This window comes from Armigeres subalbatus, chromosome 1, assembly GCF_024139115.2.
Source record: "Armigeres subalbatus isolate Guangzhou_Male chromosome 1, GZ_Asu_2, whole genome shotgun sequence".
Taxonomy (NCBI): Eukaryota; Metazoa; Arthropoda; class Insecta; order Diptera; family Culicidae; genus Armigeres; species Armigeres subalbatus.
This window is the reverse complement of record NC_085139.1, coordinates 89,401,374-89,427,273: the sequence shown is the minus strand read 5'-3', so window position 1 is coordinate 89,427,273 and position 25,900 is coordinate 89,401,374. Positions and strand designations below refer to the sequence as shown.

Below are 25,900 nucleotides of genomic sequence, written 5' to 3'. Positions count from 1 at the left end.
TCCTGAAAAAACTTCCCAAGGAATTCACGAAGTAGCTTCCGAAGGAAATCTTGAAGGAACTTCCAGAGGATTTGTTAAAGGATCTTCCACAAGTAACTTTTGAAAGGCTACATGAAGAAACTTCCGAAGGAAGGAACTTACGGAGGAATTCTTGAAAGAACTTTCGGAGGAACACCTAGAAGAACTTCTGGAGGAACTCCTGTAGCAACTTCCAGAGGAATTCCTAATGGGATACCCGGAGGAACTCCTTAAGGCAGTTTCGGAGGAATTCGGATGAATTATTGTAAGAACCGCCGGAGGAATTCCTGAAGGAAATTCGAGTGGAGTTCCTCAAGGAACTTTCGGAAAAATATTTGAAGAAACTTCCGGAAAAGTCCCTGAAGGAACTTCTGAATGAACTTTGAGAGGAATTCCTGGAAGAACTTTCGGAAGCATTATTGAAAGAATGTATTGCACAAATTTCTGGAGGAACTTCTGAAGGAATTTCTGAAGGAGGTCCTGCAGGAACTTCCGGAGAAATTCTTGAAAAAACTTTCGGAGGAGTTCCTGAAGAAAACTCGAGAGGAATTCTTTGAGGAACTTTCGGATTATTTTTGAAGAAACTTCTAGAGATATTCCTGAAGGAACTTCTGAAGTAATTTCTGAATTAACTTCCTGAGGAATTCCTGGAAGAACTTAAGATAGCATTCCTGAAGAAATTGATGAGGAACAACATCTTATCATATTGCTGGTATAACTTCCGGAGGAATTCCTATATTTTGGAAGGAACTTCTCGAGGAAGCCAAGAAGGAATTTCCGTATGAATTCCCGAAGGAACTTTACGAGGTACTTACGGAGGGATTCCGGAAGGAACCTAAGGAGGAACTCCCGAAGGAACATATTCTGGACATATTCTAGATAGAATTTCCGAAGGAAATTCTGAAGGAAGTTCCGAAGGAACTCCTAAAGGAACTTCCGCAGGAACTCCTGAAGAAACTTTACAAGATATTCCGGAAGGATCTTCAGGAGGAATTCCAGAAGGATCCTCTGGAGGAATTCCTGGAAAAATTCCGGTTGAATTCCTGAAGCAATTTTTGGTGGAATTCATGAAGGATCTTCCGGTGAAATTTCCGAAATAGCTTCCGGTGGAATTCCTGAAGGAATTTCCAATGGAATTTCGTAAGAAACTTCCGGTGAAAATCCTGAAGAAACTTCCGGAAGAATTCGTGAATGAATTTCCAGGTGAGAAGCTTTGAAGGAACTTCCGGTGGAAATAGTGAAGAAACTTCCGGTAGAATTCCTGAAAAAACTTTCGGAGAAACTTGCGGAGGAATTCCTGGAGGAACTTCCGAAAGCATTTCTGAAGGAATACCAGGAAGAATTTCCGGATGAATTCTTTGTATAAATTCCAGAAAAATCCTGGAGGAACCCGGAGCAATTTTTGGAAAAACTGCTGAAGTAACTTCGGGAGAAATCCCTGATAGCACTCTTTGAAATATTCCTGGAGTATCTTCTGGTGAAACTTGCGGAGGGATTCCACATAGAACTACTATCAGAGGAATTTTGTGAAGAACTTTCGGAGGAATTCCTTGAGAAACTTATTTAAGAACTACTCGAAGATTTTTCGTAGAGATTCGTGAAGAAACATCCGAAGGTATTACAAGAGGATTTTTCGAAAAAAAAACTACCGGTTAAATTCTTTAAACAATTTCCGGAGCGACTTCTGAAGGAATTCCTGATAGAATTGGGGAAAAATTCCAGAACGAATTTCTAGTTAAATTTTTGGAGGAATGTCTAGGATGTCTAAGAATATTATTCTTGTTACCGTGTTGAAAATACGTTGCGATAGTTAGAAACCCCCGAATGGTAAATTAGTATAATAATTCTAAGCAACGGATTGAATGGTGATGACAAATTTGAAGAAACTACTTGAAACTGTGTTGCGCAAACATTGAGCCGCATGAAGGAAAAAAACATGAATAAAACGAAAAAAATTGGAAAAAATCGAAATATTAAAACAACAAGTATAATTATAAATTGTGGATCTATATTACGCCACCGCTGACAAAATTTCAATTTGCGCACAGTTCTAATCCTTCGTTGCCTTCAGAGGAACTACCAGGGAAACGTTGGCAAATTGGTTGGCAAAGAGGAACTCCTAGGGGAATCTTCGGAGAAATTCCTGGGGAAATTGCCGTAGGATGGAATTGCTGGAGAAGTTTTCGAAAAATTATCGGTGGAGTTCCTAATGAAATTTACAATGGAATTTTTGGAAGAATCCAATTAGGAAATTCTTGGAAATTTCAAGAGAAAATTTTCAAGTATTCGGGAGAATTCCTTAGGGAATCTTTAGGGAAAATTAGGGTTGAAGCTTTGGAAGAGGAGAGATCTTGGATAAAATTCCAGGGCTATTCCTAGAAGAGGGATTTAATAACTGGAAATAATCCTGTGAAAGTTTCTTGAGGATTCGCTAGGGAATTTTCGGTATGTTTTTCTGAGGGAATTTCTGACGCAATTTTTTGAAGCACATCAAACAAAATTCTGAAATAAAAGCAGGGAATATTCTGGTGAATTCCTGCAGCAACCAGCTTGGTATTCCATGGAGGAATCCTCTTGAAGTTTTTGGAGAAATCCCCTTTGAGTTTATGGAGTAAGATCCGGGAGAATTCCTGTAGAACTTTCGGAGGGTTTTCTTGAATTTACTGTTGCTGTTTCACATCCATCTAAAAGTAAGACAACACCAGATGATTGATTAAAAAAACAAAGTTCCAACTATATTATACTATTTACTTACCTGCTTGATGACAGTTTAAAAAATTGACTGACGAAGCACAAAACATGTTTCCGCCTACTTTTACAATTACATTCACTGATTGTCAAAAATACTTTGGTAATTAGATCAAGTTTTCCTTGAGCCTTTTCCTTAAGAGCTCCATACTAAGCTTAAATCATAAAACAAAGTAATAATTTTTCACATTTGTTGATTATCAAGTTGCTATGGCTGAACTAGTCGCTAGGATCGCGACTGGTGGTAATCATTGACTACTATGTTCGTGGCTAACATATTTCTTTTTGAAAGCCTCAATTGCGGGGAGCACCGGTCTGATGATGCATTTCAACTTGTTTTACACAGTTTTGTGAGAAAAATATGGCCCCCAACATAAAATGAGCGAGAACAAAACGTTTTATCAAACCCCCTCGATGCTGGCCGCCAGGCCACCTATCCGAATCAGTTTTTTGTTTCAACTTGTATACAAGTATAAAAACTTTTTATTACTATTGTGCTTCAGTTGAAAACCGAAGTGAGCTCTCGCGACGATTGAGTTTATCCTTATTTCCTGATGTCGCAACTACATCGCAACTAGTGCGCATCTATGCCACCGCCGTGCGCCATGATGCGCACTAGTCACGACGTAGTTGCGACAAAAGGAAGTGGGAGAAAATTCGATTGTCGCGAGAGATCACTTCGGTTTTCAACTGGAAGTACAGTATTAATTACCGACGATTACCTACCGACGTTCAATCCCAGATTGAACAACGAATCTAGATGGAAATAGAGTCCGCGGCTCCAAACAATCCAAACCAGCAATGAGAAGAAGATTTCACTAGAAACTGTGCAGGAAGCACAACAGCCATCAGCAGATTCCGTTTCATAATATCAAAATGTTTTCCAGATTCGAGCAATACCTAACGTGTTCTGGAAACAAGAAAGGGAAGTATTGGCCACTGGGATACAGTAGTTAAATGCTACTACATACAACCCTCGATTCTGGTTACTAATTTCAAGCACGGCAACAGGTTTGAATAATTGAGAACTGTCCTGTCCGAGTTAGACCTTAAACTGTTCCAACTTGTTGAAGTGATAGATTTTTCTGGTATTTATAATTTCCCTCCCACATTACGAAGATAAAGTAAATTCAAGCATGAATTAATCGAGAACAGTTAGTCGTAGTCCAGTAAAACTTCTTGATTTTTCCTGACATAAAGTCAACGGATTCGAATCAGATTTACAGAAAAAAATCAAAAGCCACTCTTTAAGTTGAACTGCATAGCTTGAGTGTAGTATCGAGATCGACCAAAAAATCAAGTCTCACTAAGGATATGATGAGCTTTGTAAAATGGATATCGTGGGTGATTGGATTGAGTCAAATCTCGTATAATAGGACCCAAATTTCGAATGTTTGTCGTGTAAGTTCATATTTTTTTGGTGAGGATCTTATATCTATTAATCTGGACTTACTGGTTACTAGGACTAGTCAATAGCTTTGCATATCTTAAAAATGAACATTGCTTTTGTCATATATGGTTGTGTTTGTTACAATCTGGCAGTGATTTAGACTTTAAGATGTAAATCCAACTGGATGATACTTATTGGTTAAATCGTTAACCATTTTCAATTATTTTTCTAGTTTCCTCAAATATTTCTATCACGCAGTTGAAAGGCTAAATTATCACACACAAGTAAATAATATTTCAATTATAAACTTCCAATCGGTAAATAGCCAAGTTGTCTGTATAAAATGGTTAACGATCGTAATGCTTGCAATTAGTAATGAAGCCCATTACTAATTGATCTTTGGTTTATCAATAAAGTGTGATATTATCAACATTTGGAGTTCAACGATACGTGGGACTCAAACTTCGATTCAAATCTCTCCCGGTGGTTGGAGGTAAGCTCATAGATACCGCACTATCCAACCTAAAATATAGAACATTCTCCGCTTTACATCCAACACAATCCCCCAAACCACTAGAAAAAATGACCACAACTTACCGTCTGGCCTCGCTCTCCAGCAGTGACGAATCGATCGGTTCCTGTACCACATTTCTCAACGAATCGCCGAGTGTTTGACGCAGCTGTTGCATTTCCCTCCCGGCACGCGAACTTCTCAAAATGTACATCTGTCGACGTTTCGCTTCCTGGGCCAGCTGTTCCCTCAGCATCGAAATTTGATTCTCCAACCGCAATACCTGCTGCCGATGCGACTGCTCTCTAGCATCCAACAATCGTTCGGCTTGTATCTGCGCATTTCGATGTCGCTCAACATCGGAACTAGCTGTGGCGCCGCCACCACCACCACCATACCCACTCAAGCTGGATTTGGCGGGAGATTCTAACATTTTTGTCTTGGCTCGTGCCAATTCTGCCTCCTTTTCGGCCAGTAAAGTCTCCATTCGGCGTACCTTCATGCGCAGATCGCGGCTTTCTTGTTCGATCTGGGCGTGATCGAGACCACAGCTGTACTTCACCCCACCGGAGCCCATTCCCGCGTAACCAATAGACTCCAGACGATTTGAGTCCAGTTCTCCCGAATCTCCCAGCATGCTCTTCTCCGATCGATCAAACTGCACGTGACCAGAGAACTTGCTTCCATTTTTCTCCAACCCCAGTTTCTCGTTCTCCATGTGACGAACCTTTTCCTTCATTGCTTCCAGTTTGTTTCTCAGCTCAGTTCGGTCCCGCTGTGAGCTGATTAACTGTCGGGCAAGATCCTGATCGCCACCGGTTCCCCCACCAAATTGCTCGGCATTCTCCTGATTCCACTTGGCCAGCCGAAGCTGTGACTCCAAAGCGGATTTCTGCACTTCACACTCAGCAACTTGCTCCTGCAAGCGTTGCGTTTGGTCCTGAGATGCTTGTTGGCTACGTCTGAGCTCATTGAGTGTGTGCTGCGAAGCGTCCAAGCGTTCCGACAGAACTCGCCGCTCGTTCTCGCTATTGGTGAGAGATTTTTGGAGCTGCTTAAGTTTATCCTGACCCAATGCGAACGTGTGGCCCTGGTCGGTATTATGGCGCTGCAAACCAGCGATCTCTCCACGCAGTTCGGTCTCGGTGATGGCTGACGCTTGCAGGCGTTCTTTCAGCTGATCAACCGTACTCTTGAGTGCCGCACAGCGATCCTCCAGCTGGGTGCCCGATCTCTGCTGATTCTCCAAGCGCTCTTGCAGGTTTCTGATTGTGCAGTCTTTTTCCTGAAGGGCCATCTGCAATCGTTGGATGTCTCCCTCGAGGGCGACCCGCTGGAGGTCCAACTTCGATGCACGGCCTTCGGTGCGAGCCAATTCATCCTGCAGATGGCGCTTGTCCGATTCCAAGCGGCAGCCGTTCTGTTTGCATTTCTCCAAGCGATCTTCCAGTTGATTCTTCTCTTCGCTTGTTGCGCTGAGAGATTGCTCCAAGTGAGCCGCTTTCTCCCGAGTTATGTTCAAATCGTCACTCTTCTGCCTGAGCGTTTCTTCGGTGGTTTGTAGGGCGGTCGTTTTTTGCGCCAACTTTGCTTCGAGGTTGGTCTTATCCTCGTGTATAGCCCGATTGTGCTGTTGTAGTTTGCAAATTTTGCCTTCCAAACGTATTTGATTGTCTCCGCCTTCATGGAGTTGCTTTTTAGCGGTGCATAGTTGCATCTTGAAGTCGTCCCGTTCGCGTTCGATTTGGGCAACTTGCTGCATCAGTGTTCGCACTCCCTTGCGTACCAATTCCGGGTCGACATCGATTATTGCATTGTCTCCCGAAAGACTTCTTGTTTCTTGCTGTTGATGATGATGGTGATGGTGGTGGTGATGGAACTCATCCCGATCACTGCGACCGCGAGCTGGGCTATATCTCCTGGATGGACTGAGTAAGCGGTACGGCAAGCTGACCGACCCGTCCATTTGTATTCCGGCAATTCTTCTGAGAGTATGTCCAATGGAGCTTAGCTTGTTCTCCGTCTCCTTCTTAATGGCATCCAAGTGAACCATCTGTTCGTCCAAAGCGCGAACACGGCCCTCCGATCCACCAAGTCGTGCCTTGAGTTCTTGAATCTGCTGTGTGGCATCGGCCAAACATACCTCCAGATTGTGTTTCTGATCTTCCAGGCGCTTTTCGCGACCTCGGCTTTCCTCGTTGCGAGCGCATAGCTCTTGTTCCCGTTGATGGAATCGATGCTCGTCTTGATTGGACTTGCACCGGGCACGGCCCAGCTCCTGACGGGTGGCACAAAGCGTTCCCTCCAGATCGGACATTTGCTTCTTAATTTGATGCAGTTCCTGCAAGATACGTTCTTTCTCTTCGGATTCGTTCGTTAGACGAGCCTGAAGTTCCTTCTCCGCTGCGTCATTTTGAGTCGACTGGGATTGGAACTTTTGTATATCAGTTTGGGCAGTGGATAAATCCTTGTTTAGTTTGGTCATGTTGTTCTCCGTTTCCTTGAGAATCGTTTGCAAGCGTACCTTCTCCTGTTCTAAGAGGTTGCGGGACTCTTCCAAACCTGTGCAACGAAAAAAAATACGATCATACATAAATATTAGACTGGACATATGGAAATAATTAGGAATACTCAATTTACATTCGACAAGAAAGCATTTCATCATCAAGCACCTTATTCAAGGCCACTTCTTCATCATACCTTCGCCATACTAACCTGAAATTTTCTGCAACGCATCGTCCATAGATCGAGCCTGCTCACGACGTTGTCCCTCAACTCGTTTCACGTGATCACGTAGTTCCTTGTTGCTGTTAGCATACTTGTCTCGCTCGATATTGCTATCCGCTAGCGTTCGACGAGTATCAGTCAACTCTTTTCGTGTAGCGTCAATACAATTTTCAGCTGAATTGCAAATACAGGAATTGTCAAAATACCATTTTATATCAGAATTAATGCATACACTTACCTTCTTTCAGTTTCCGCTGTGTATCCTGCAGTTGCAAACTCACGCCATCGCAACGATCTTCGGTTAATCGAATCTGTACCTTCAGTTCTTCGATTTCCTTGAAAGCTGCATCCTTCTCATCGCGCAACGCTCCCTGTACTACCTCGAGGCGGTTCAACTCTTCTTCCGCTCGAATCCTGGCCTCTTCCATTTTGGTACGCATCTTGGTGGTTTCATCTCGCAGGCAACCGATAGTGGTGCGATCCTTTTCCTGGCGAGCCAACATCTCCCGCTTCAACCGATCGCTGTTGTCTAACTCAAGCTTGAGTTCACGCATGGTTGCATCCAACTTTTCCATCACTGCCTGTTTGTCCCGATGGGCAATCAATAATGCCTGCTGCTTCTCGTTCTCGGCCCGCAGCACTACCTCCTCGTGTTGTTGATTCAGCGCCTCAAGATGCATCTGAAGCGTTTCGAACTGTTCCTTCAGCGTTTGAATCTCCGAGTCCTTAGCATTCTCCAGTGCCTGCAAAGTTTGACTCATTCGCTTCTCCAGTGAGCTGCGAATCGCTTCCTTCTCCTCGTTTAACTTTTTGATGTTCTCCTCGCCGAAGGTGCGCAAGTTGGACAACTTTTGGAGGAACTCGGCCTCCTGATTGGCGGCCGCATTGGTTAACTGAATTTTGATATCCTGCGCCCGTCGTTCGGTATTTTCCAAATCTTTATTGAGCCGTCCGATCAGAGCCTTATGGGATTCCTGTTTGATGAGCAGATCCTGGTTTTCTCGCTCGAGAGCATCCTTCCGTGCCTCGGCTTCTTCGAGGGATGTGTTCGTATCGAACAGCACCGACTCGAGGGAATCCTTTTCGCTGCGTAGTGAAGCCAGTTGTTCCTGGTTGGAAGAGAATAGAGGGAATGGCCAATAATTAGATAGGATTTAGGCCTTCCTACGACTGAGATTAACTTCACTTGCTTCGTTTGAAAAAATAACATCAAAAGGTCCATGTTAACACAGTTAAGCATACAAAATTATGTAGCTATAGCACACGGGTTTCAAGTTTGGGATATGTCTATTTTGCCTTATGTCTATGATGTACCTTACCCTATTACCAAACCGAGCTCTACCTTAATCCATATTTCAAGTACACTCGAACAGGAATGATAAATGTATCCTACTCTAGTATGGTTGGATTTACAAATCAGTTGATGTTACTTGTTAGTAGTACCATACCTGTAGGCTAACTCAATTGAACCTGTGAAAAGAAATCCCGTCGACAAATTGATCAATGGATAATTAAAAAAAAACTAGCATCCCTGCTTGACGTCCAGATAGGAAAAGTTGGTAAAGAAGAGCAACCGTAACTGTATAGCTTTAAGCACTATATTTTGTATGGCGTCGGTGGTGTAATGGTCAGCATAGTTGCCTTCCAAGCAGTTGATCCGGGTTCGATTCCCGGCCGACGCAGGATCTTTTTTTATTAAATATTTTATTAAATTGGAAATTAAAACCAATCGAACCTCTAGGAATTTCTAAATACTTTAAGTTCTTCACCTCTAATGATTTTTTTGTGAATAGATTATTATTACTCTTGCTGTTATTAACCCAGGTTTTTAGCGCGGTTGAAATTGGTATGAAGAAAATTCGTAGCCATGTAGTAGGTATATCTAATAAAAAGTTTGACAAGTTTGCTCTGGATTGGATTGAATTTCATAAAATAAATGTTTAAATGTAAACTTTACATTATGCTTCTCAATGCGATAATGTTTTCTCCTAAATGGGTAACATCAGTAGAAACTCACCTGCAACCGTTGCAGCTCCTTCTCGTGTCCCTCGATCACTACTGCCTTTTCCTCGTTCTCCTTAACCAGTTCCTCCAGATTCCTATTCAGGCGGGCATTCATTTCGTTAGCCTGTTCCAACCGTTGCCGCAGGCGCATCACTTCCTCTCCAATGGTTTCCTTTTTGCGGGAAATAGCCGCCAGCTGGTTGCTCAGATCGTTCCGTTCACGTGCCACGCAGCTCAAGTCCTGCTCTATCTTGTCCTTTTCCATCTCCAAACACTTCAGCCGCTCACTGATGGCCAACTTTTCCGAGTCCAGGTCCAAGCGGGCCTGCTCGGCGGTAATCAGCTCCTTCTTCAGAGCGGCCAAATCCACCCCCTGATCGGACACCTGCGTCTTCAGTTTGTTTCTTTCCTCCTCGATGTGCATAATCTCCGTCTTCAGCTGTTTGATCTCCACCTCCAGGTGCTCGTTGGAGGAACTTTTCTTGTCCAGCGTCATATGCAGACCGTCTTTTTCGTTACTAATCCGATCCAGTTCATATTCCAGCTCAATTTTCTGCTTCTCAATCATGTTTAGCAGTCCGTCCGATTCGATACGCTGCTGTTCGAGTAAGTCACGCGATAGGTACAGCTTGTTCAATTCCTCCCGCAGAGTAATCGTTTCCTCCCGAAGCCGACTCGAACGTTCTTCCTCAGCTCTGAAATAGAGATAATGAAAAGCTGGCTTACTTTAAAAAATGCTTTTAGAACCACTGAACACACAATCTCAATAGCCGTGATCGTCTAGTGGTTAGGACCCTACGTTGTGGCCGTAGTAACCCAGGTTCGAATCCTGGTCACGGCAATGTTGCAATATGCGCATTGTCACGGAGAGATGGAGACTTTTTTGTCAAAGCTTATTTTTATAGTGTAACTTATTAGAATTTGGATATTATAGCTTTATAATATAATTAACACAGCAGTCGCCTCATGATGTACACTCCTGGAACATTTTTGCCCAAAAAGTAATAATTTCACAATCAAATTCACTATACTATTTCCAATGCTAAATGAATTACTATCAGCAATATTAAATACCTACCTGGTGACCCATCGTAATTTTGACTGCTTTATTTTTGATTTATTTGAAGAAAATTGATTTAATCAGTGTTCTATAATTGTAACCATGAGAATATTTTCCCACAGTTTTGGAACAGTTACGTCTTTTCTGTAGAAATCGCTTTTTAATCATTTCTTGTGACGACATCCACAATGAAAAGTTATAATAATTATTGTAGCCAATGTAGGTTAATTTTATATTGCAACAATTGCATTGGCAGAATGATCGATTTTGCAACTAATATTTGCATTTAAATAGCTTTGTTTACATTCGCCGCCTACGAGGTGAACCGGCCTAGCTAGGGCCCAAAATCTCGTTAATGAAGATAATAATAAATAAGTTACTGTTGTTTCATTTTATTATTTCTGTGTTTTAATTCAATGTTGAGCACACATGACAACACTCATTTAGCATGGATAAATGAGAGTGAATCGTTTGTATGCGAATACGACTAATGTTGGATCATGTTGTAAATAAATTAGCACATATCTTACCATTGAAAAAGTCCAAAATGCGTTTTAAATGTCAACAAACCACATTGATACATTATGAAACTTCCGGCAATAACTAACTATAACATGAACATCTACGCTTTAAGAATTGAAGCTCTAATAGTGCTATGGTGGATAATGTTAACATTATTAACCTTTTGGTTCGAAACACAGTACATAATCTATGGAAGTGTAAGTACCTTGTCCAATTAGAACATAAATATGATGATGTGGGCCAAATTCGAGACAATTTTCATTTTAGACAAATCCAATTGGATATGCAGGTAAGCGCTGCCATCATGAAACCAAATCAAGGTTCATCCATTCGTTCATTCAGTCAGTTTCGACGATAAATGATGAAACTGAAAATTAGCTCTAATAACAACTTTTCTGTCTGACCGTGTGGCCTAATGGAGAAGGCGTCGGACTTCGGATCCGAAGATTGCAGGTTCGAGTCCTGTCACGGTCGCTTTGATTTTTTTTTCATTTCAAGATTTTATTCTATATCGAAGAGCAGTTCTGTTTTATATTGTCAATCTTTATGTTTGAAGCACATCATGAAGTTTATTCATAACTCAAGTTTTCTCGAAAGTTGGAGAAAAAATATTTCGATAGTTGTCGAAAAAATATTTGGTACTAGGTGTACGCTCTACGGCTACCTAAAACTTTTTCGATAAAGGTATTCAATGAATCACCCTCTTTGAACGCCCCTCGTACACAAAAACAACACAGAAAGATAGATGGGAGCTACACCGGTCGGACGCTTCCGACATACATGGATCCACGTAACGAGAGGTGCGAGTTGATGGTACTTCGGCTTGACGGAGTGAACGGAGCATCATTACCTGCTGCTCCCCTTTTGATCAAGAAATCAGTTCAACAGTTCCATGAGAGCGAACATCGACTCCACCTTCCCCGAAGGAGGAGGTCGGTCTTAGGGCGAAGCCAGAGTAAACGCGACGTGCGATGCGACGCGACGCGACAGTGCAATTTGACAGCCTGTTGATAATGATTGTTATTTTACGTGAGTCGCGTCGCGTCGCATCGCTCGTCGCGTTTACTCTTGCGGGCACCTTACGCACTCAAAGTGAGGAACCAAGGGCACTTTGAAAAGTTGCTAGGCATGGTCAAACTAAACAATAGAATCCCTGTCAAGGTGATTGCCCATCTGGTTCACAATACTGTGAAATGCATCGTTTATTGTCGTGACGTTATTGACCTATCAGAAGAAGAATTGCTCGAGGAATTGAGAGAACAGGACGTGATCCAGATTCACCGGATTACCAGGAACGGAGGTGAACGTAGGGAGAACACTCCCCTTCTCGTCATAACGCTCAGCGGGACCTCAAGACCGGAGCACATCTTCTTCCACATCCCTATTACCCGTCTCCCATGCAGTGCTTCAACTGCTGGGAGTTTGGTCACACCAAGACAAGATGCAAAGCCTCTAACGCCACATGTGGGAACTGCTCGGGTTCTCACCCGATCGCAGAGGATAAAAGGTGCGACTTGTCGCCCTTTTGTTCTAAGTGTAGCAGTGGCCAGCACCCCCGCAAAAGCAGAGCCTGCCCGGCGTACAGAATGGAGAACGACGTCCAGCGGATCAAGGTCGACCGGGACTGCACCTACCCCGAAGCTCGACGCATCCTACAGCTGGAAAAGAGTGGAGAGCCATCGTACGCCGAAGTAGCCAACGCAGGTCAATCCTCTATGAGGAATACTGCGCGGAGGGTGCCCGAAGAGCGCTCACAGCAAAGTGAACCAGTTCAACCGACAATAGCTACACTACTTGCCGCCCTCTCCGAAAAGGATGAAAGAATACGAAAGCTAGAAGCTATGATGGAGGAAAGTCTCCGTAGAAATGCTGAGCTCCAGGACAAACTAGACAAAATCATCGACAGCCAGCTTCTCCTATCCGCAACAACTCCCCAACCAACCGGAACTGTTGAACAAGATTCGATGGATGAAACACTGACCACCATCGAAAAACCGGAAGGGCCTAGCCCCGCCCATAGTAACTCCTTCACCACTGCCGAACCCACCCCCCAGGCCTCGCCCAAAGCTGACACCCAAACCAATTCCAGGGTATCACCCGACCCCGTCTTTCTCTCTCCCCTCCCTATCCGGGAGAGAAGAATATCAGGAGATACTAATCCCAAAATAAGTTAACACCGTTTCAACTGGAAACTCAACTGCGCTGACCAACATGGTTTTACAGCTGGCCGTTCAACAACTACTAACTTGTTGTGCCTAACGTCGTACGTCACGGATATCATGATTGCACGCACTCAAACGGACGTGATTTACACGGATCTTTCTGCAGCATTCGATAAGCTGAACCATAAAGTTGCAATCGCCAAACTTGACAGACTTGGAGTCGGTGGAAATCTTCTCGTTGGGTTTCGATCATATCTGACCGGACGCCAGCTTGTGGTTGCTTTAGGCGATTGTCGCTCAGATAGTTTCCGCGCTTCGTCTGGTATACCGCAGGGCAGCCACTTGGGGCCATTAATTTTCCTGCTTTACTTCAACGATGTTCACCATGTAATCGACGGACCACGGCTATCCTTTGCGGACGATCTGAAGATATTTCTTCGCATCTGCTCTATAGCCGATTGCCAATCCCTCCAAAACCAGATCACTGTGTTTGCCAACTGGTGTACTCTGAACCGACTTGTGGTCAATCCGGCGAAATGTTCGGTAATTACTTTTTCACGAAAGAAGGAGCCGATCCGGTTTAGTTACTCTCTTCTCGACGCGACCATCAATCGAGTGCATTGCGTGAAAGTTTTGGGAGTTCTTCTGGATTCGCAATTTACATTTACCCAGCACATATCCTTTGTCGTCGATAAAGCGGCCAGAACGCTTGGCTTTGTGTTCAGGGTGGCGAAAAATTTCACCGACGAACATTGCTTGAAGGCACTCTACTGCTCTCTCGTCCGGTCGACGTTGGAATACTGCTCGGCGGTCTGGTGTCCTTACTACAACAACGGATCGGAGCGCATCGAATCAATACAACGCCGCTTTGTTCGTTTTGCATTGCGCAAACTACCATGGAGAGATCCATTTCGCCTCCCTAGTTACGAGGACCGCTGCCAGCTGATCGACCTTCTTCCGTTGCGTATCCGCAGGGACTTAAGCAGAGCACTGACCGTCGCTGATATTTTACAAGGAAGAATCGATTGTCCAGACATTCTGCAACAAATTAACATTAACGTGCAACATCGGCCATTGCGGAATAGCATAATGTTGAGACTTCCCCAACTATGGTTTGGGCAAGAGTTTTTAATAGGGTGGCATCAGTATTTGACTACCACTTGACAAGAGATGCGCTTCACCGTAGTTTTGTAAATGTTTTTCGTCGTAGTAGCTGATGTGCATATGCAAGATGAGTGTATTTTAGTCCCACGACAATTTGATTTTGAAGCTGGTGCGAACCACCGCACAAAAAGCAGAGTCCAAAAGCCAATCGCACTGGACGACGGCCGTAATGAGACCCACTTTGCGGACGGGAATAGGAGGTTCTGCCAAAATGGTCCGATAACCTAGTTTAACGTTGATAACCACAAGATCCAATACAACTGGAAAATTGGTGGAGAGTTTCCGAGTCGATTAATATATAAATTTTAAAAATCCATCGAGAGATGAAAGCGCTAGTAGTAACGTTCAAAATCTTACATGATTTCGTGACAATCCTCAATTTTGAAATTTTAATTTTACACTCTGAATCCAAGTCTTCCCATTAGACCTTACACGTAGTTTACGTCAAAAATCGCGACAAACAAAAATATGGTTTCTGTACTTCAAAACACGTTGCATCGATGCGAAATTTCAATCTAATCTATCAGCAGCGTTGAAAAAAAAGTTGTTTTCGGGATAAAATTGATTCACTTCGTTCTAAGTTGATTGTGCAGTTGGTAAATGGTATTTAAAGTGATGAACTTTAAAAAATCACTATAACGCTTCCATACCAACGGCGACAGAATCGCTGTCGCCAAGCGATAGAATCGCGTCGCGACTGTCGCGTCGCGTGTGTTTGGGGGAACCTTAAAGCTTTTAAAAGGATCAATTAGTCTAGAATTAATAAAAGAAACCGATCCCAAATTTGGCAACTGTGGGACAAACGACGTGACTGACTGTCTGACCCAAAAGACTGTCTTCCACCAGGACCATTATTAAAAAGAATCGTGTTCCATCCACCATCACTCAACGAGGCTTACCCTTCTTGCCATTCCGGCTCTCTGTCGAACAATTCCAGTCCTTCCTCAATTGTAACCGTACAAGCGAATGGCCCAAAGAATTTGTTTCCGTACTTCTTGCACAGTACGTCACCAATCTCAAGCTAACTCAACGGCAATGTCAGTGTGTACAAGTACATCATTGTTAACAACCTGAATGCCAAGCTTTCAGCCTGACAACAGTCGTCGCTCATCTGGAACAAGGCCATTGCAGGTCCCGGTACGCTGAGATATGCATACTCTCGCGTAACGGTGTAAACCTTTTCATATCGCCAGGCTCGGTTCAACCCTGAAACTGATAATATGACGTCACAAAAACCCAAGGTGCATGGGGACTGTCCCTACTTCGGTGGGGTGGAGTGATCTGTTTGTGCCGAGGTACGAATGTCGTAGCGTGTACCGTATACCCCCGATAACTTGAACGGTATCTCATTCAAATTAACTCTATAAATTATCTATTTGCATCAGAAAAATTGGTTTCTGGTTGCTCTCTTTTCGGGTTTGTTTTGATTCTGCGTTCCGTTTCACGATGTTCTTTTTTCTTTTTTCGATTCCACGTGCTAAATGACGTTTGAACCATTTTTTATTTGAACGATGTTCAAACGAACGAGGCTCAAATTAAAAAGTGTTCCGATTAAAAACGGTCATATTACCGGGGGTCCACGGTAATAGCTATTACCATAAATATCGAGCCCAATTCTGGTACTAAGAAATAGTCAATTTTTCAATAAGATCAGCGCTCTCACAGACTGTACCTACCAAGCCGTTCTGGAATCAACGCAAAATTTTTAAAATCCGGGCTCGGATCATTTCACCTTTGATTCCAATAGACCTTGGTGGCTCGACGATTCGCTTGATAATTCCAGTAGAGAAGGCTACTGAAAATAGGTCATCAGCTAGGCTAGCGCAATCTATCTTGGACGGAGCATTGTCAGTCAGTCTAGTGAAGCACTAGTTCACGAGTACCCGAAAAATCTTCATCGGATTTCCAAAGATTTTTCGGAGAAGGAGGAGATTAAAATTGACGAACTTTCGACCTATGTCAAATCATCAAAATACATGAAGGACCTAGGCTTCGACGAAATCACTTTGAACTCCAAAACATGAATGCCCAGAATTTTTCGAGCACCCTTCGTTGATCTTTTATCAGTGCATTCGATTCAGTTACTTTCCATCTCCCTGGAAGCTGCCAAAAATCATCCCCATCCGGAAGCCTGTAATATCTTCTCCAAAAAGTTATCAGCTTCCTGTCAGAGTTTTTCTAAGTAAGGCGGATACTTGCTAACGTCACAACATCTTGCTCAATGAATAGCTTGGCTTTCGACCTGGTCGATCAACTGCCAACCAACTGACTCTAATTACCACATCATGATAATAAACTAAGACGGAAGAGAAAAATTTTAATTAAAGTTTTTTTTCACTTACCTTAAACTCATCTCCTGAATGTCCTTGTCCTTCTGCACACGCTGCAGTTCACTTTCCAGCATTTTCTTCTCGTCTTCCAGTGTGTCGTACATTTTTTGCAACTTACTATTCACATTCTGCAATTTCTCGTAATCAGTGTTCAAGCTGTCCACCTGAAGCAGAGAAAAGAAATTAGTCTCCCTTAAAATGTGTCTAAACTACAGGACGAAAATTACGATTGAGTTCAGTTCGGCCTTTCCCCTCTCGACACTGTGCTTGTCCGTTCGCAGCCCATCCAGCGTCTTCTGCAGGCTGTCTCGCTCCTTGTACAGTTCCGATAGCTGATGATTGGCCGAATCCAGCTTTTCGGTCAGCTCACCCACCTTTTCGGTCAATACATCCCGAGTATGCTCACAACTATCGAACTGTTTGCGGGTGGCCGCCAGGGCATCGGTATTGGTTTGCAACTTTACTTGCAGGTCGTGTATGGCCAGTTGGTACTTGTGCAAGGCGGCTTGCACCGCCGATATGGTCCCTTCGGCAAACGCTTGCGATGTGCGAATGCCACCCCGTTTGGGGGAGCGCGGCGGCGCTGGCAATGCACTCGACTGTGAAAGGTGCAGATGATGGGCGGATGTTTCCGCTTCTGCGGTAGCCGTCGTTTCGGCATCCTGAACGACGGCATGGGCGATATCCCGCAGAGCACCCTGCAAGCGTTCCAGTTCATCGTTGAGACGTTGCGTCTGACCGGCTTGACTTTCCACCTGGACGTAACGTTCTTCCATCAGTTTGAGATCCTGCAGCATCTGCTGCAGTCGCTGATCTCGCTGAGCGATGTCCAACTTGGTGTTTTCGTACTGGACGCGGAGGTCACCGAGCTGCGATTTAAGGTCCATGTTTTCCCGCTCGATGTGCAGCTGTTGGGCTTCCTGAAATTGATTGCACAAATGAGTTATCGAAATAATTCCAACATAAAGGTACGCACCTCAATTTTGGAGGTTTGCTTCAGATTGACGGAAACGCCGCTGCAGGCACCCACAACCTCGCGACCGGTTCCACTCAGATCCAGCTGCATTCGTCCAAGTTCCACCTTGGTGGTGGAAACCATTTCCTTGAACATGCGTTTAACGTTGACCACTTCGCGCCACATTTTCAGCAGCCGCGTGTGCTCGTTGTTGTAGTAATCGTTGAAGGCCTATTCATATTTTGAGCGAAATAGAAATAACCATTTCAAAGAAATAAAATATTATACCAACACGCCACGATTATAAAACATGAAATAAATGATAATGTAGGGAAGCTTATCACAAAAACAACGTATTTTAAATGGCAAAAATCCTGGGAGCACGCACCAACGGTAGCACGTTTAATTGCTTTCAAATTGCAATGAATTAGTCTCATTAGAGGAAGGAACGGATTGTTTGGTTGAATAAAAGATATAAAACCGCTAGTAAGAATGAAAGGTCAATAAAAATGGGGATTAACTCAACTAATTTAAGAAAATAATGTGTGTGTTGTTATACACCAGTGAGACTGTGTGTAGCAGCAAAGCTCATGTAGAAGTTGTGTATATTTTACGGACCTGGTGCTGGTAGCCACACAACTGGAATCCGAATGTTGAGTTTCCTCCACGATACCATCGAAAACCGATATAAACAGGAAATCGAAAGGGTAGGTAAATGGAGGTGCGAGTCGGCCTCACATTGCGAAAGAGCGAAAAAATCTGTAAGCAATTGCTGGAATCGGCAGGACATTGTAGTAGATCTATACGCAGAGGCTCGTGACGACGAAGCCTTAACAAAAAATAAAGCAAGGCAATAGCGAGGATGAATGATAGGAATAATACCCTATACAAAAAGATTTCCAATCAACTACCTAGGTATACAGTCAAACCTCCATGAGTCGATATTGAAGGGACCATGGATTCAAAGAAATATCGAGACGTGGAAGAGAAAATCATTTTTTCAATTTCAGGGCTGAAAATCTAAATGAAGACAAACAAACAAACAAACAATTTCTTTGGAAATTCCATTCGAAATTCCTTTAGGGATTCTTTCGGAAATATTTTCAATAATTACATTGTTTGTGTGACGACTGTTTTTTGTGATATTTTAGTAATAGTAACCCTTTTTACAGGTTACCAATAGAAAATTCAGAATTGGGGAGTTGATTAGAGGTAAAACAGCGCCATTGCCAGCAAATACGTAGATTTACAAGTGATAGTGGTTCCAAATAAAACCTGTCCACGGTTAATTATTTTAAACATTTTTACTAGCCACTGAGACGATCTATTTACATGATTGGTCAATCTCTTCGCTTTACTGCTGCTTTCAGCATGTCTTAGCTCTCGTCCAAATTGACGTAATAACGACAAATCAATTGAACATTATCTAACTGTAATAGAAAAAAACGACAATATTAGCATAGCGGTAAGATGCGCGGCTATAAAGCAAGACCAAGCTGAGGGTGACTGGGTTCGATTGTCGATCTAGGCAATTTTCGGATTGGAAATTCTATCGACTTCCCTGGGCATAAAAGTATCATCGTGTATCATGATATACGAATGCAAAAATGGTAACTCGGCTTAGAAACCTCGCGGTTAAAACCTGTGGAAGTGCTAAATAAACACTAATCAGAGAGGCAGAAATGTCTCAGTTGTGAATGTTATGCCAATAAGAAGAAGCGGAGAACTTCCAAATGAATTTCTAAAAGGAATTATATCTACATGAATTTCCTGGAGGAATTTCCTAAGATATTACTGAAGGTACGAAACAATTTGTGGAGGATTGCTGAAAACATTTCTGAAAAAAGTGAACCTGAATGGATTTTTGAGATACACTCAATATTTTTTAAGGAAAAAAAATTCAATTTTGTGAGTCCGTTAGTGTTCAAGTCCACCAGAAACAAATTCTATCCTTCTTGTGAAGTATATAAAACGACAGAAAACCTTATGTCCCTGTTAGCGTAGTAAGCGTTTGTTATCGTCCTCTAACTGACCAGTCGAGTTTTCATTTGCTCTGCTATCAGGTTATGGGCCCAGTAACCATAGTAACGGCTAAACAAGCTGAAAGTTTTTTTTCCATTCCACGTTTTTGCTGATTTTCCTATCTTCATTATACTTCGGACCAGGTAAGGATTTCGTCAAGATGTCCGCCGCTTGAAGATTGGATGCTACATGTTTCAACTTGATGGCTTTAGCTTCAACTTGTTCTCGGACATAGTGATGCCTGATGTCAATATGTTTGCTACGTGTCGAGTAGCCAACTTCACGCTCCGCCAAGTTGATAGCGAATTTGTTATCACAGTGAATCACCAGAGCATCGTTTGTCCTGTGAAGCTCATGTAGAAATCCTCTCTACCATATGGCCTCTTGAGTCGCGGTTGACAGAGCCATGTATTCTGCCTCGGTTGTTGAAAGCGCCACGGTAGATTGCCACTTCGAGTTCCAACTAATAGCTCCGTTTTTCTGCATAAAAACGTATCCGCTGACTAACTGGCGTTTATCGGGGTCGTTTCCCCAATCTGCGTCGCTGTAGCCGTAGAGGCTCATGTCTCCGGCTCGTGCATACGTAAGCTTTTTTTACTTCGTACCCCTCAGGTATCGAAGTATTCGTTTAGCCACCGTCCAGTGTTCCGGGGCAGGGTTGCTGCTAAAGCTGCTGACCAAACTTACCGCATGGCTGATGTCCGGCCTTGAACATTGTGCAACGAATTGAAGTCCACCGATTAGCTTTCTGAATGGAACATCTTTCATCTTATCCTTCTCTTCTTCATTTGCAGGACACATTTTCTTCGTGAGACGATGATTCACGTCCAGGGGAGTAGTAGCAGCATTGCAATTGCTCAAATTGAACTTTTTCAACAGTTGGTCAATGTAATTTTCTTGATCGATTGCCACAGCACCGTCAGATTTGGTCACCCGTAGTCCTAACACGTTTGACTGGCCCCACGTCCTTCATCTCAAATTCGCCACACAGTTGCTGGTTGATCATAGTTATCAAACGCCGATCGCTGGAGAGAATCAGAAAATCGTCCACATATACTGCAAAACACAAGTATCAAACTTTGACCGCTTGAAACCCATATTTATCAGCTTCGTCTCCGGTTTCATACTCGGCTGGCTTGCTTTAGGCCATATAGAGATTTCTGTAATTTGCATACCTTTGTTGGTGCGCTGTCGTCACGAAACCTTTCTGGCTGTTTCATATAAATCTCTTCGTCCAAGTCGCCCTGCAGGAATGCAGTCAACGCGTCCATTTGGTGCACTTCGAAGTCCATGGCTTCGGCGCTAATGCAAGGAGATAACGCACTGTTGCATAGCGAACGACAGGCGAGTAGGTGTCCTGATAATCAACTCCTTCGACTTGTGAATAGCCCTTAATTACAAGTCGAGACTTACAGCGTTGTAGATATATAATGTAGATTCTCCAGACGCCATGCGTCATTGACACTCAATGCGTCAATGCATTGATCTCGTTCTCCATTGCTTCAATCCATTGATCACGATCGGGACGATTCAACGCTTCTTGAACGGTTCGACTCTGTGGACGACATGCTTCGGAGTATATGCCCGTGCACACGCGCATATGACGTCACAGCCATTAACGTTTCCATTGAAATCGTGACGTCATGCCCGTTCGGAGACACGTTTGACAGTTCGTTTGGAGACAGAGGATTTATCTTCGCTCAACTATATATTCCACTACCTATACTTCGGAGAGTTTGTGATTTATTTTCGATGTGATGAGATACTTGCCTCTTGCTGAGGCTCCCAATAACTGGGCTTAGAAATGTGTTGCAGTTCAACATCTTCTTCTTTGGAATGCGATGGAAGCGCGATACGCCTTGAAGGCGTATAATTAAGATAGGAACAAACTTGGGGTTAATCAAATGTGCGCTTAAAAGGGGATGTTAGCAAAGTAAGCGTTTGTTAGCATAGTAGGCATTGAATATTTTAAATTAATAAAATCACTTTCTGTTTGCTCCTCTAACTGACCAGTCAAGTTTTCATTTGCTCTATCAGTCGCATTTATTCTTGCATTAAGACGTGAATTCTCGACTCCCCATTTGAACCTTAGAACAAACGATATGAATACATCATGTTCACTTCTACTCTTGCCGATTTCCTTGATTTCCCCCCAAATTCCCTGATAATTCCCTGATTTTTTCAGGTTGACAATAATTTCCTGATGATTCCCGGTTTTCCAGTTTTTTTTTCAGGTAGTCGACACCCTGTGCATGGTTTATAGATACTTTGGCTCTGAATACAATACATCCACGTGAGTGGTTAAACTCCCCCAATATCGCTTCGCAACGTATATTGCCTTTCTTGTATACTAAAGTATACGTTAAGGCTATATAACCAAACTTTTGATAGAAGGCTCGGAGACCTATCGTGTTATATACCAATCGACTCAGCTCGACGTATTGAGGTGATGTCTGTTATGTGTCTATGTATGTAGGTGTACACAATTTTATAGACACACTTTTTGGAACTTAGCATTGTCATTCCACGTCGAGCATCCGTGCGAGACGGTTGTAAGTCCGCGTACGGTCTGCTTCTCATTCGGTTTTTTTTTCCTGAAGTACAGGTAGTGGTTTTTTTTCCGAAAGTGTTTTGAAGCATAGTGCTTGAGTGGAAGTGGTGCTTAGCTAGCAGTTAAGTAGCCATTTCGTTGGTTTTGCAACTACGCAAAACTTTGCAGTTTATTCGGCGTCCATCGCAGGCGCAGGCATCATCGTCCCACGCCTACAGTCATCATCCATCGTGCGTCTCCACCAACACAGACGCTGCCGTCCTGCCACCATCCATCCACCCAGTTGCAGTGTTGGGTGCGGCGAGAACACCAACAATAGCGTGGTTCGCTTCGACCGCACCACCGGCGAGTGTCCATCGAGCTAGTGTGTGCTGCCAGAACTGTTAGCCGGCAACACAGCAGTGTGAACGCAAGTATTTAATTGAGCTCCCTCTCATTATTACCCTCTCTTCTCCATCTTATTGGAATAGTGTTTTCTTTCTTTTTTACTCATCTTCCCCTCTGTCCCAAATCATTATTTTGTTTGTGTGTTTGTGTTTTTTTTTTCTGCCCTTGTGATAAGTGTTTAGTTTTAAAATAGATTGTTCCCCGCTGCAGCGGCGCATTTCGTGTCCGCAATGCGCGAAGGCGAAGTTGGCGGGGGTACTTCGTATTCCATGTCAGATGTTTCGTTGCATTCGGATGTTCCAAACCAAAACGAAATGGGCACCAGCAACGCTAAAATTATCCCCCGTCCCAAGGTCTACCCTAACGACTCTAGTGGGCCGTATATTGTTTTCTTTCGACCCAAAGGCAAACGTTTGAATATCAGCTAGATCAGCAAAGATCTGGAAAAGCGATTTTCGTCTGTCACGACCATTGACATGGTTGGGTCCAGTAAGCTTCGCGTCACGGTCAGTGATCGCAAACAGGCCAACGAGATTGCCACCTGCGAGCTTTTCACTCTCGCATATAGGGGTGTATTTACCGTCAGCAGTGTGTAAGATCGCGGGGTGGTGACGGAGGAAGTATGACATGCGACGATTTGAAACAAGGTTTCGGTCGTTTCAAGAACGTTTCTTTGCCTCCTGTTGCGATACTGGATTGCAAACAAATGTATTCGGTGTCGCAGGAGGGAGAGAAGCGGAGTTATTCCCCGTCTGACTCTTTCTGCGCCACTTTTTCCGGCTCCGCACTGCCTGACTACGTAGTGATTGGCAAACTTCGTCTACCTGTTCGGCTGTATGTACCGAAGGTGATGAATTGTGTTAATTGCAAGCAGCTGGGTAACACCGCTCAGTACTGCTGCAATAAACCATCATGCGGAGAGAAGCATGTGGATGGCGCGTGCAAGACGGCACCGAAATGTGTTTATTGCAACGAAGGCCCTCCACATGCTCTCGAAGCCTGCCCGACGTACATACAGCGGCGAATTCATCAGAAGCGGTCCCTTCAACAGCGTTCTCGTCGAAGCTACGCTGAGATGCTGAGGAAGGCCGCTTCACCAGTAGTTTCTGACACCATCTACTCGTCTCTTCCTTTGGACGATCAAGGTAGCTCTGACTCCGAAGTTGGAAATGGGGCCTTTGTTTTCAAAGGCTCAACGAGGAAACGAGTAAAACAAAGCCAGCGTCCCTCGAAAAAGCCTAGAAAACAACGTCAAAGTGAGCCCCATTCCAACATGGCGAAATCAAACGCAGGTGGAACTCAAAAACGTTCAACTTTTGTGGTTTCACATCAGGATGAACGAGAGTTTCCACCGCTTCCGGGAACATCTAAAATCCCAGATGCCCCAATTTTTGCGATTTCTCAGCCAGAAAGAAAGCATAGAGAGCGAGCACAACAACCTCCGAGCGCTCCAATGTTCACACTTTCTGGCATCGTGGAGCTCATCCTCAACTTCTTTGATGCTTCCGACCCCGTGAAGAACATGGTCAAAACTATTCTTCCTATTCTGACTCCTCTCCTGAAGCAGCTGGCTTCAAAAATGCCCCTCCTCGAGTCATTCGTATCCTTCGATGACTAATTTCGTCGATAAGGCTCATATGATTTCGATTCTACAGTGGAACTGTCGAAGTATTCTTCCAAAATTAGATATTTTTAAATTTTTAGTTAACAATTTACAATGTGATGTTTTTGCTTTATGTGAAACATGGCTAACTCCAGATGTAAACCTTCATTTTCCCGATTTCAACATCATTCGCCGCGATCGGGCAAATCCATATGGAGGGGTGCTTTTAGGGATCAAAAAACAGCACTCCTTCTATAGGGTCGATTTTGCTCCGATGTCAGGCACCGAAGCTGTCGCATGTCAGGTGAGTATTCGAGGAAAAGACCTCAGTATCGCCTCGATATATCTTCCTCCAAACACCGCGATATCTCTCGCACATCTGCTCGGTTATGCCCGAGCCACGGTTGCTCTTGGGAGATTTTAACTCCCACGGAACAGGCTGGGGGGAACTGTACGACGACAACCGTTCATCAATGATATACGACCTCTGCGACGACTTTAATTTGTCAATTTTGAATACAGGAGAAGTTACACGAGTGGCTCCTCCAGCAAGAGATAGCCGTCTAGATCTTTCCATTTGTTCGAGCTCATTATCGTTGGACTGTACTTGGAAGGTGGTCCAAGATCCCCATGGTAGTGATCATTTGCCGATCGAAGTTTTAATTTCCAATGGACATAATCAATCCGCTTCTATCGACCTCTCATATGACCTCACAAAGCACATCGATTGGGGGAAATATGGGGAGGCCATCATTGATGTTATACAGTCGATAGAAACACTTCCACCGCGGGAAGAGTACCAGTTTCTATCTCAGTTGGTTATTGACAGCGCTCTCCATGCACAACGCCGGCCGGTGCCAGGAGCTTCGGTTCGTAGGAAACCACATAGTCCGTGGTGGGACACCGAGTGCACACAGCTCTATCGTGAGAAATCTAACGCGTTTAAGGAATTTCGGAAACACGGATTGATCGTTCTTCACAAACGGTACATAGCGCTTGAGATCCAGTTCAAGAAGCTGGTCAAAGTGAAGAAACGTGAATATTGGCGCACTTTTGTTAAAGGTTTATCGCGCGAGACCTCAATGAAAACTCTGTGGACCGTCGGGAGAAGAATGCGCAACGCGTCGTCCGTAAACGAAGATCGTGAAAGCTCGTCGCGGTGGATACTCGATTTTGCAAAGAAAGTTTGTCCGGATTCGGTGCCGGTGAAGCAAGTGTCACGTGATGCTTTTGCTGACAGGGATAATATGGATCGGCCCTTTTCGATGATTGAATTCTCGCTTGCTCTCCTTTCATGTAACAATTCTGCTCCAGGGATGGATAGAATAAGGTTCAATTTGCTCAAAAACCTCCCAGACGTCGCGAAGAGGCGCCTATTGAGCTTGTTCAACCAGTTACTGGAGTGCAACATTGTTCCGGATGATTGGAGGCAAGTGAGGGTGATAGCCATCCAAAAGCCTGGAAAACCCGCGTCGGATTGTAATTCGTATCGCCCCATCGCGATGTTGTCCTGTCTTCGGAAGTTGTTGGAGAAGATGATTCTCTTCCGGCTAGATGAATGGATTGAATCGAATGGTTTGTTGTCAGATACACAATTTGGTTTTCGCAGTGGTAAGGGAACGAACGACTGTCTTGCGTTGCTTTCTTCAGAAATTCAGCTTACCTTCGCTAAAAAAGAGCAAATGGGCTCAGTGTTTTTGGACATTAAGGGGGTTTTTGATTCAGTTTGCGTCGATGTCTTATCCG

At 43.8% G+C, this 25,900-nt stretch overlaps 1 protein-coding gene and 3 non-coding genes across 5 annotated transcripts in view; 3 read left to right on the top strand and 1 right to left on the bottom strand.

Moving 5' to 3' along the window:
• Positions 1 to 4,344: 4,344 nt before the first annotated feature.
• The window catches only part of LOC134228141 (rootletin), a 90,374-nt gene continuing 68,818 nt past the window's right edge, over positions 4,345 to 25,900 (bottom strand). For both annotated transcript variants that reach the window (XM_062709931.1, XM_062709921.1), the window contains exons 4-11: positions 17,613 to 17,822; positions 16,864 to 17,556; positions 16,649 to 16,800; positions 9,412 to 10,093; positions 7,633 to 8,503; positions 7,383 to 7,568; positions 4,754 to 7,229; positions 4,345 to 4,678 (exon numbers count right to left, since the gene is read on the bottom strand). In XM_062709931.1, coding sequence (XP_062565915.1) covers positions 4,597 to 4,678; positions 4,754 to 7,229; positions 7,383 to 7,568; positions 7,633 to 8,503; positions 9,412 to 10,093; positions 16,649 to 16,800; positions 16,864 to 17,556; positions 17,613 to 17,822 — 5,352 coding nt within the window. In that variant the 3' untranslated portion in view covers positions 4,345 to 4,596. The remainder of the gene's footprint in view (positions 4,679 to 4,753; positions 7,230 to 7,382; positions 7,569 to 7,632; positions 8,504 to 9,411; positions 10,094 to 16,648; positions 16,801 to 16,863; positions 17,557 to 17,612; positions 17,823 to 25,900) is intronic.
• Trnag-ucc (transfer RNA glycine (anticodon UCC)) lies at positions 9,005 to 9,076 on the top strand. The gene has a single exon. It is a non-coding gene; the product is annotated as a tRNA-Gly (tRNA).
• Positions 10,168 to 10,239, top strand: Trnah-gug (transfer RNA histidin (anticodon GUG)). The gene has a single exon. It is a non-coding gene; the product is annotated as a tRNA-His (tRNA).
• Trnar-ucg (transfer RNA arginine (anticodon UCG)) lies at positions 11,382 to 11,454 on the top strand. Its single transcript has one exon. It is a non-coding gene; the product is annotated as a tRNA-Arg (tRNA).